The sequence below is a fragment of the Schistocerca gregaria genome, chromosome 4 (genome assembly GCF_023897955.1).
Source record: "Schistocerca gregaria isolate iqSchGreg1 chromosome 4, iqSchGreg1.2, whole genome shotgun sequence".
Taxonomy (NCBI): domain Eukaryota; kingdom Metazoa; phylum Arthropoda; class Insecta; order Orthoptera; family Acrididae; genus Schistocerca; species Schistocerca gregaria.
Window position 1 is genome coordinate 672,630,025 of NC_064923.1, and position 12,360 is coordinate 672,642,384.

The window sequence follows — 12,360 nt, forward strand, 5'->3', positions numbered from 1 at the left end:
GAAGTATAGAGCTGTTGCGGGAAAAGTCAACAGAAGGAATGGAAGAGCCAAGAATCGACGAGGAAGAATCAACACATTCGAAAGCAAACAGAAGGAGAAGGGACAAAAATGGAATTCTACAGAATGCTGGATATAAGAGGGAAGAGTTTCTGGACCGTGAGAGTGAAATTTCAACTATTCAAAAACAGAGTCAAGGATAGAACTTATGAAAATATTGCCAGCTACGTACTAATAAACATGGCGGAAGAACAGACTGATAGGATCAAGGAGGAAGTGTATTGCCAAGTAAAATTTGAAAATTTCGTATGACAGTAGTATCAGAGGACTTCACAGTCACAGTAATTCTTGCAACAGAGAGTAAGACGAAAAGCAAGTCCTGAGTATGAGAAAGGAGCACCGGAGCTAGGTGAGGCTGAAAATGAGGTAAAGACATAAAGACTGGGGAAATCCTGTTGAGTGGGTGGTGGAGAGAGATTGGGTATAGTTTGGGAAGAGTCGTCGATGAGTGAGTCGTGCAAAGGTTTGACAACCACTTCTTTTGTAGTTGACGATTAGGTGGGAAAAACTAAGGCTTTGCAACTACGATGGATATACCAATAAATAACTGAATAATAAATTTTCAGATATTAGGCTGGAGAAAGGCTCGCTACAACTTCAGTATCTTCCCAGCGTGGAACGCTCTTTAATACACCACCAGCTCTATAAATTCAAATATATATACTAATAGATTTATTGACATTCTTCATACATCAAAAAGTTTTTATTTCTTATTATTGAGTAAACAATTAGTCAGGTGTTATTTTACTTATTTTCAGCTATAAAAACGAGCCGCAAGATATTTCAAATTGAAAATGAAAACCATAAAATGCTGTGATAAACTTACTTTTCCAGACTTTGAAAAAAGACAACCGGAAACTGTTATTATTATTATTATTATTATTATTATTATTATTATTATTATTATTATTATTACTGTTATGGCATTTCTGTAGTTTTTGGTCGATAATTCTAAAGCGTGTGTAAAATAAATTTTGAATTGTACTTACCACATATGACTTTCTTCTACATGTATAGATCGACATCTTGCAATTTGTGCTGCGATATTTACATCGCTAGTCGTCTTTGGTCTAATTTTGGAGCTTATAAATGGAGCTGTGTTCTAGAAGACTTGCTCTGTATCATCAATTCTGTGCTGTTCTAGTCTGAAAAGGGTGTGATTTTCAAAATGTGGAAAAGCGGATATTTAGTTGGAAATTCTGACAATCATTTTTCGTGTGATGTGCTGTGGTATTCTAACTGAAGATGTAAATAATGAAGATGAAAAATGTTTTACAACGTATCATTTTAAAGTTTAATGCGTGACTTGGAGAAACCTGGCACTTCCCTTATAAAACAGGAATCAAACAAGTAGACACTGAGCAGCCAAATAGCAGAAACTTTGGGAAGACTACAATGAAGAAACAAACTAAATAACTTATCCTTTTCCAATATTGTTTTCGCAACATCACAGACATTCTCCTCGCCCATGTATTTTGTCATATGTGGTACACATCAATGCATGCCACTGAACGTCAGTCATTCATATTGGATAAAACAAAGGAAATATAAAGGGTAAAGTTCTTAATGATGATAACAACTTTACCGTATTTTGCTAGTTATATATGAATTCCTGATAACTGAAATCAAGTAAATGCTATTTTGCAGTTCTAGTTCCATGTATGTTCCCAGTAGTTAGTGTACCTTGTTCGTTTTATCCGTTTTTATGTTGAATGCAAGTGTCTAATTGATCGCCATTAGTTCCACCGATCCAGCGAACCAACTGTGGATTTCAGGATTGAAGAACTAAGAAAAAACATTTTATTAGGTTCTTGGCGCTTGTGTCACGTCGTTTTGAATGTGAAGTGCGGTCGACGGCCGTGTTATTGAATGCTTGGAGAAAGCTAGACATCACGGTGCAGTTTCCATCTCCTTTACGTCTCATGTAGATGTGGTACTCTAGAGATAAACTGACACGGGAATGGTTACGAGCGCCTGCTGAAAAGTAATGTCTCCGAATTTTTAATGTGAAAGCTCTTACAGCTTTTAAACTAAAATAAGCGTTATTAACATTTTACGTTTTTATTCTTCATGTCTAAATGTCTGCACCTTCTGCAGCTAGAGGTCTCCAACATGGCTATATGTAACGGAGTTACGTCATTGTGTGAGGAACAACGTGCTGTAATCGAGTTTCGAATTCGAAGTGTTCGTTCACACGAGGATCACCCTTTCCTTCAGCACGTCAATACCAGAACACACATGAGCGCTGTAAATTTTGTAACAATAAGTCCTTCGGTTAACTGTTATTGATCATCCTCATTCCCGAATTGGCTCCGTCCCATTTCAATCGGTTTCCAAAACTTAAAAAAAAGTAATAACACCTTGGAGAACTTCTCTTTGATAACTGACCATATCAAGAAATTGGTCTCTCCTTGGAAGAAATGTGTTCGCTGCCAGGGTGATTATGTTGAGGAATTAATATGCCGATATGAAGAATAGCGATGTAGAATGGTAATAACGTTTGTTTTATTTAAATAGCTGTAAGAGCTGTTACATAAAAGATTTTCTGTATGCCCCGGTAAATACTCAAGTACCAGTGGCAAACGCTACAGGAAAAGTATTGGGCACTACGGAAAGAGTTCGTACCTGGTCGTTGTTTCTGCAAAGTGCATGTCAGAGCATGACCACCACAGGAAAATCTGAGACATCCTTCTCATTCGAATGTTCTTAACAGTCGTTCTACCTGTCCTCCATTTGTGGCTGGCATAGGAAAGAGGGCGAAAGTGACGTTGGAAGTATGTTGTGCCACATATCGAAAAGTGGTTGATGCATTTTAAAGAGATACTGACGTCACCATGACCCTGTTCCCTCCGTTGCGTAAAATCGAATTTCTCTATTGGAGACGATGAAGTATCCACCAGGATGCGTTTCCACAGCAGATTGTGATCAACGTTATTAGTTTTGGCTAAGTGTAGCTCACCCTGACCGTCGGACAGAGAATTATTTTGGTCGATAAAGCAACGAACGTCAAGCAACTGGTCCTTCTTAAAGGTTTGTTCCAGCATCATAAATCTGCAATAAAGGGAAATTTGGACAGTAAAATTCCTTAGACAGTCGAAGACAAACACATAAAGACCTGAAATAGCTCTCATTTTACATACACTGTAGGATAATGTCTCTTTTCTGTTAGCCATTATGGAATGCAGTTTAGTGATATACTTAGTGATAATGAGATATTTTTCGATTTGCTGAATTAAATGCACCATGATAGTTCCTTAGACTACAGACGGAGTGATAGTTTAAGCCGGTATTCTGAAACTGCAGGCGATAGTTGTACCTCATTAAAACCACAGCCAACAGCAGTAGCTCATTATGAGCTCGCTTACAGACACTGACGTCCAAATGGAGAAACCATTAAGGCCACTGTCAGGGCCAGACGAGAGGAAATAAACCTCGCAGCTGCAGTAGGCGGGACTTCCCACAAAGGAGGTTATCCTCAGAAGAAAGTCTGAGACGTTATATATATTGACTTTTGGCTGCTGTCAATGAAATACGCATTTCTATGTCATAAAACTACCAGACAAAATCAGCGAGAAATATAAAGGTGGAACTCACCCAAGTAGCTACTTTACATCAGTACTGGCAATGAAGAAAAGAAACTGCAGATGAAATTCATTATATTTTACCTAACGGAATAAAAGTTCCTAAATCAGCGGAAAGTGGGATCTGATGGTGTGCTTAAAAACTTGGAGAGACGCAATGGAATTGACGTCACAATCCCATGTTACTCGATGCCACCACGAAACTGGATAGCCGATGTCAAAGCGTCACACTCGGCGTACTGTGGAGTTACGCCCCACTGAATTTCGTTGTATTTCGTTGTTACGGAATAACAACTAGAGTATACGGCATCATGCCGTATCAAGCAGAAGACACAACGTATATTTATCACAACCATGTCACTCCTCATACCATTTCTCGTAATTAAATGTCAGTAAATAACACGTCGGCATTTAAAACCTTCAGGAGACCGCAAGATGAATGACACTGTTTTTGAGAGTTTAGTGGGATCACCGCAGATTTATAGTTCAGCTTGAAACGCGGTAGTGTGTAGACGTGCAGTGTACCCCAGTTTCTGGTATTTTTGGTACATCTTATGTTGTCTGTGTGTGGCAGTCTTGTTCTGTGTATTGGGCTGCTGAGTCTCCATCCGCTACTAATCCCCACGTGTTAACTAGCAAAATGGCTGTCAATATAGAAAGCAAAATACCCCACAGTTCGAATTCGAAAAGCGCACATGTACCGTTCAACCAAGTACATTGGAGTAACATGATTTGATACTAGATGCAGTATGACCAATTTCACACGGCTTATTATGAACTGGAAGAGTACTTCGGGATTGCAGCTGGCAACCGTTCAGCCATCTTTAGGTGAGTGTCCGCCACTCATCTAAAGATGGCTGAACGGCTGCCTGCCGAAATATTGTGCAAATATTCAACATAATCCAGCTGCAAACCGGAAACCTCAGAGAATATTCACTACGCCAGGAAAACATTCAAAAGTCACGTGAGATACCTCTTCGGGGAGGCGATGGCACTACAAATCCAGAAGCTGGACAAGCTAAGGAATAAATTAGCGAGATTGTTAAGTTCTCTGTGTTCTTTACTCAACTGTCTAGTCAATGACCTTATTCCGAAGTTTGCGAGAGTGAGACAGTTCATCCAGCCGCTGCAAAGTTCATTACACGAACTGTGAGCCTAGCACTAGTGAACGAGAGGATCCGTTTTACTCGCCATGAACTGGACGCCATATCGAAACAGCTATTTCATCTGCATATGGAGATTTCATCCAGTCTGTCATCAGGTTTCTTGGCTTGGGTCGACGGGGTACCTTTGGCAAAGTCGCAATGGGTCCACATGGAGTATATTTCAAGACAATTTTCGCAGTTCGCCCGCCCGTCAGCAACGTTACAGCAGTGGTGGTAACTCACCTGAAGATGACTGAACGGTTGCCAACCGAAATGTTGCGGCAAGAGGTCAACATGATCCTGCTGGAATCGCGACCCCTCACAGAATAAGGACCTACATGAATGCGTGGGGTCTGATTTTTCAGACTCCACGCATTCATATAGTTAATATGTCTTCATCTTTAGTGATGAAGCACATTTCTACATAAATCTTTCTTTGATTAAACAGTAGTGCCACATCTGCGAGTCAGAAAACCCTTGCATGATCCAAGAAAAGGAAACGCATCCACAACTATTGACAGTTTGGCACGGCTTTTGGTCGGATTGCGTCATCGTCATTTTTATGAAGATAAATCAGGACAAGATGTGACAGTCAATGGAGATTAGTACCGTTCGATGATAACAGACTTTTTGTGGTCTCATTTGGATGGAGTGGGCATTGAAGAGATGTGGTTACAGCAGGATGGTGCCACCTGCCTTACTTCCCACGACACAATTCAGTAGCTCTTTGAGTGGTTCCCAGATCACCTCCTGTAGCGCTCTGCTAATCATTAATGGACACCAAGATCATCTGACTCAAATCTTTGTGACTTATTTCCTTGGGGACATCTTAAGATGGTGGTGTATGCCAATAAACCGCGAAACATCCATGACTTGAACGAGATAATTCGACGAGTTGTCAGGGAAATGGATGAGGAAACTTATGGTGCAGTCATAGTGAATTTCAAGCACAGAGTTCTTGCACGTCAGAGTAGTAGAGGAGGTTATATGCCTCACATTTTGCATACGTGATATGGAAAATTTAGGTGAAGATGTTTACATATTTCGTTTGTGTCTTTCGTAAAAAATAAACACCTTAGTTTGATTTTCCAAAACCAGCGCTCTTTTTGAACCACCCTGTTATCCTGGTTCTAAGTAGCCCATGGTCACTATATGTATTGAAGCGATTTATGACTGGCAGGCCTCAGCATATTCGGTTGTCCGACGTGAGGATGTAACTTTTTTCGTTTTTAACCGTTCCGTCAGGGCTTCTTTAGGTACTGTTTTCAGATTTTCCTCGTAAAATGTATTCATGTAGTGTAAACCTTATTGTTTAAGAAGTTTCATCTTCATTTGTCTCTCTGGTTTCGCGTGCCAAGTCCAATGAAGAGAGGTCTTGTGGGCATTTCGCACCTGATAACCCACAACATTATGGTCACCTACCTAACAACCGGTATGTCCACTTTGGTACGGATAACAGCGGCGGCGGGTTGTGGAATGGAAAGCGGTTAGACCTGCGTAGGTAGCTGGAGGGAGTTGGCATCACTATTTACCTAATTTCCGTAAATTCTGAGGAGGGGGGCGACGATCTCTGACTATACGTTCAACCACATCCCTGATGTGTTCGATCAGATTCAGATCTGGCAAGTTAGGGGGCCAGCACATTAATTGGAACTCGCCACTGTGTTCCTCGAACCATCCATCACACTCCTGACCTTGGAAACATAATTATCATGAGGGGGTTTACATGGTCTGCAATCAGTGTACGATACTCCTTTGCTGTCATGGTGCCTTGTACGAGCTCCACTGGACCCATGGTTGCCTACGAGAATGTTTCGCAGAGCATAATGGTGCCACAGCCACTTTGTCTCCGTCCAGGTGTCAAGGAGCTGTTCCCCAGGAAGACGACGGTTTCGCTCTCTCTCCCTCGGCTTGATGAAGAAGACATCGGGCTTCATCAGACCATGCATCGCCACTGCGCCAACGTCCAGTGCAGATAGTCGAGTGCCTATTTCAGTCACAGGTGCCGATGTTGTGGTGTTAACATTGGAACATGCATGGGTCGTCGTCTGTGGAGGCCCATTGTTAGCTGTGCTCGGTGCTCTGTGTGTTCAGACTATAAAGGATCTCAATCTTTGCCGCCGTTGCTGCTATTTACCTAATACATATTCTTTTTTAAATGGCTTCATACTTCCTGCATCTACTGTTGTCGAGAGGTGAACCGCATACACTACAGAAACAACTAGTGCCCCTCATAATTAATGAACCACTCGTGACATTGATGAGTGCATTAAGACTTCTTCATGAACTGGATAGAGAGATTTTTCCATACGCTTATGATTGTGTAATGTCTACTGATATATTCAATTAAATTTTTGCTTCGTGAAGTGAATAGCATAGCGAATAAAAAAAGTATTGATATCTGTATCCATTTAGAATATATTTGTTTTGTTCTTATTACATTGATCAGACTACATATAATACCAATTTTGGAGAGCTTTATATTTCGATCCTCATTGCTGCGTTCAGTAATTATCACACAGTATAACAGTCATAGTCCGCCATTCACATCGGTTACAGCTAATAATTCTGCTACGTTGCTGTATCAGTTTGCCACTTTCATTGTGTTCATTTTGAGCAGATTATCGTAACAAATACACTTAACATACGCATACGAACAGCCGATTAACGCCCATTACTTTTTTGCTTGGGACCAATGTGAAGAACGATGGAAAAGCTAATTCCGTCCATCTGGATGGGTAGCGATGAATTCAGGGGGTGCCCCCACCCTGTTAGCCTTAATATACGCCTCCAGCGGAAACCGGCTGTATTTATTAATGATGTTGTGCCTTGCTCCAGTCCGGCGCCTGCTGTTCCATCGAGGAAAATTCTCTAACGAGGGAACGCTCCATTAAGAAACCATCTACTCAGACTACGGCGTTCTATATAAATGACAAAACGACTTCCTCTGGAAGAATTGGGCGCACTTTATCTACGACCATGCTGGCTGCAGTAAGTAACGTCGTACTGTACCTGATTTTAGCTAATAATCTCAAAGCGAGTTATGTTACAGTCAAACCGTTTCTGAAGTAGCTGTTGCCATCTTGAGGATGTGAAATTCCCTAGTCAGATTTTACTGCGACCACTACTCATATTTCCGGAATTCCTACAACCCCAGTGGCACTTGATGTTCTATAGCGTGCAACTGTTTTGCTGAATAATTTGATTATATTTACGTATCAAAGTTGCTTACCAATATCGTTCCTCAGTGCTCCACTGCTGAGTTTCATGACATTTTACTAATGCGTTACTCACAAATTTTCACGCATGCAACTACTGTGTACAGACAAGAGAAACATTCATCAAAAATGCTTCACGATGTGACCGAGTCTCACATTTTTAAAAACCATAACGTATGACTTGCCATAACAAAGTTTTCTAGATATTGGTATCAGTAGATATCTGGCAAGATTTGCAAAATGAAATGTGGTAAATCTAAAATCAGAGAGGCGTAAAATCGTAATTTTTCAGTATATATGAGCGTACTTTACACAAACGATTGAGTTACATTATAAACAGTATGCTGCTTGTAACAGAGCTAAAGTGATTAATAGTTCATCTCGGATTTTAAGTTTCCTCTGCCGCATTGTTTTAATGAATAGAACTTATGATGTAATTTAAGCTGATACAACTTACGTAATTAATTGCACCGTTCAAAAGTAAACCACTTGTGCCAGTATATAAATTAATATTACAATGGATTAGGTAACACATTCACAATCATTATATTAATTAAGATGTAACCCACACCACGTTTTTATTCTGAACAAGATCCTAGGGGCATTACAGATCAAGACAGACGAAATGTTAATTAAATGACAACAACGCTTTCGTCGTTTTACAGAAATTCGCAACCCAACCTCTAGGATTCAATCAAATTTAATTGATTGTAATATCTCTTCTATCATGAACTGTAGTGCTGGTGTAAAATAACACAATCAACTAAAAGATTCATCATAAAACTCAAATTCGATTTGCCAGAAAAATGTTTTAAATTCAGAGTTTGTTCATGATGAACTCTACTTACAAATAGCCTAGCTCTGCTTTGAACTTTCGACGGGCAGAAATTTCAAACGAGTGCAGATGTCACTGGATTAATTAATTACATACATTATACTTCCCTAGTGCCAAAATGTAACGAAATCATAGGGTACACAATCTCTGCGCAATTTATGTACTAACCTCGTAAGACTTAGTTAGCCTTTCCCGTTTAATATACCGATAGCGGTAGGCATATATATAGGAAAATATTTGCAAGAACTTAAATCCTTAAAATTCACTGGCAGCACAGTTTTGAAACGGATTTCATAGAACAAATCGAGAGCAAGTGTAGTTACAGTTACACATCTTCTTGGTATATGATTATGTACTTTACGATTATTTAATTCTAGCTGAGGCAAGGATTATGTTTAATGTAACAGATCGTCCAGAATGCCAATAGAGTAAAGTAATTACGGTTTTCAGTTGAGAAGGCAGATATGTGTCGTACATATAAATAAAAATAATTGTTTCGAAAGTAACACTGAAATATTATTCCCTTTCTTCTTCTTCTTCCAGAGGTTGAAAATACGCCTTCAGTTGTAAATTTCTTTTATTATCACGACCAGTTTCGGGCTGTTATAAGCCCATCTTCAGGTGTCGTAACTGTGTTGTGGCCCCCGTGGGCCGCAGCGGACGTGTACTAGGCGCTGCTATTTTTAATTTTCAACCTCTGGTATAATGGTCAGTTACGGATGTTCTTCCAACAGGATTGTTTGTTTCTCCTTCTTATTGGAATCTGACCACGAGTATCATTCACGACTCTTACGTTTCGTGCCTATTGAACATCGTACAGGGTGTTTCAAAAATGACCGGTATATCTGAAACGGCAATACAAACTAAACGAGCGGCGATAGAAATACACCGTATGTTGCAATATGCTTGGGACAACAGTACATTTTCAGGCAGACAAACTTTCGAAATTACAGTAGTTACAATTGTCAACAACAGATGGCGCTGCGGTCTGGGAAACTCTATAGTACGATATTTTCCACATATCCACTATGCGTAGCAATAATATGGCGTAGTCTCTGAATGAAATTACCCGAAACCTTTGACAACGTGTCTGGCGGAATGGCTTCACATGCAGATGAGATGTAGTGCTTCAGCTGTTCATTTGTTTCTGGATTCTGGCGGTACACCTGGTCTTTCAAGTGTCCCCACAGAAAGAAGTCACAGGGGTTCATGTCTGGCGAATAGGGAGGCCAATCCACGCCGCCTCCTGTATGTTTCGGATAGCCCAAAGCAATCACACGATCATGGGAATATTCATTCAGGAAATTAAAGACGTCGGCCGTGCGATGTGGCCGGGCACCATCTTGCATAAACCACGAGGTGTTCACAGTGTCGTCTAAGGCAGTTTGTACCGCCACAAATTCACGAAGAATGTCCAGATAGCGTGATGCTGTAATCGTTTCGGATCTGCAAAATGGGCCAATGATTGCTTTGGAAGAAATGGCGGCCCAGACCAGTACTTTTTGAGGATGCAGGGACGATGGGACTGCAACATGGGGCTTTTCTGTTCCCCATATGCGCCAGTTCTGTTTATTGACGAAGCCGTCCAGGTAAAAATAAGCATCGTCAGTAAACCAAATGCTGCCCACATGCATATCGCCGTCATCAATCCTGTGCACTATATCGTTAGCGAATGTCTCTCGTGCAGCAATGGTAGCGGCGCTGAGGGGTTGCCGCGTTTGAATTTTGTATGGATAGAGGTGTAAACTCTGGCGCATGAGACGATACGTGGACGTTGGCGTCATTTGGACCGCAGCTGCAACAACGCGAACCTAAACCCCGAGGCCGCTGTTGGTTCACCTGCTGCACTAGCTGCGCGTTGCCATCTGTGGTTGCCGTACGCGGTCGCCCTACCTTTCCAGCACGTTCATCCGTCACGTTACCAGTCCGTTGAAATTTTTCAAACAGATCCTTTATTGTATCGCTTTTCGGTCCTTCGGTTACATTAAACCTCCGCTGAAAACTTCGTCTTGTTGCAACAACACTGTGTTCTAAGTGGTGGAATTCCAACACCAGAAAAATCCTCTGTTCTAAGGAATAAACCATGTTGTCCACAGCACACTTGCACGTTGTGAACAGCACACGGTTACAGCAGAAAGACGACGTACAGAATGGCGCACCCACAGACTGCGTTGTCTTCTATATCTTTCACATCACTTGCAGCGCCATCTGTTGTTGAAAATTGTAACTACTGTAATTTCGAAAGTTTGTCCGCCTGAAAATGTACTGTTGTCCCAAGCATATTGCAACAAACGGTGTATTTCTATCGCTGCTCGTTTAGTTTTTATTGCCGTTTCAAATATACCGGTCATTTTTTAAACACCCTGTATATCACAGTGCATATAATAGGATCCTGCTGTCTGTTCATAATGTGAATTCCGTTCATAGATATAATTAACAGTCAGCTGGCTGCATATCTCTTAAGTAATTGTGATTCTAGGTAAGAGTAAAGAAAGTCACAATATTTCATTCTTTTTTATTTGCGTCTGTACCCTAAGGAGGTAGGAAAGTACTTCGTTACTTTTTAGATTTTTCGCGCGTGCTTACGTGCTGTCTGCTGTAATTTAGTACCTGGGAGCATATATACCACCAAAAGATAAAACATACAACACAAATAAATTTGGAGAGTTCGTCTTATAGCAGAACTGTGACACTTAATAGTTTCCCAAGAATTTTAAATTGTTCTCTGTTTGACTAGTCTCAAGTACAACCCTTTTCGTAGTGCATGGCCTCTTCTATTTTTATGTGGAGTATTTTATCGTTTTAACATAAGCCTGGTAACCATGAGTTAGCACGCCGCTTCTGGGATGCAGGGAAGCCCCGGATGAAATCCGACCTGCGTGTGATGTCCTTAGGTTAGTTCGGTTTAAGTAGTTCTAAGTTGTAGGGGACTGATGACCACAGATGTTAAGTCCCATAGTGCTCAGAGCCATTTGAACCATTTGAACCACACTTTTATGTGTAGGGAACAACACCACACACAACTGTTGGGATACACAAATTCCCAACCAGCTGGAAAGAGTGTGGGGCGTGGGTAGAGCGTAGGAAAGAGGGTGGCGGTGTCCAGCTAAACACTACATCGCCAGATTTGGAAATCTGGTACAATTTCTCTTGTCCGAGTGAGACCGCATATACACAAGGAATTTTAACCTTATTCTAATATACACTATTAAAATCATAAATAATCTACTTGTGTAACTGAATCTGTACTAATCAGAGAGGTGGAGATCGAGGGTAGTTCCAGTAGCACTATCTGATAACCCCTTCCGTGTTCCATTCGAGAATGCCGCGCCACAATAACAGTTGTCCACAAATCTCAGTATTATCTCTGATTTCTCAGATTATTTAGTTGTGGTCGTTTCGCGTGACTTTCTGAAATGTACTGTCTTGGAATAGCAAACTTCTCTGTGATGCACAATACTTCTTTTGTCGTGTCTGCCACGGGTGCTTGGTGAGCATTTTCGTTACGATCCCATTCGCAAGGG

General features: G+C 40.9%; 1 protein-coding gene across 1 annotated transcript in view; it reads left to right on the plus strand.

The window, feature by feature from the left end:
- Positions 1-4,942: 4,942 nt before the first annotated feature.
- The window catches only part of LOC126267860 (uncharacterized), a 31,251-nt gene continuing 23,833 nt past the window's right edge, over positions 4,943-12,360 (plus strand). The window contains exons 1-2 of the mRNA XM_049973170.1: positions 4,943-5,017; positions 7,622-7,774. Of these exons, the coding sequence (XP_049829127.1) occupies positions 4,943-5,017; positions 7,622-7,774 (228 nt within the window). The remainder of the gene's footprint in view (positions 5,018-7,621; positions 7,775-12,360) is intronic.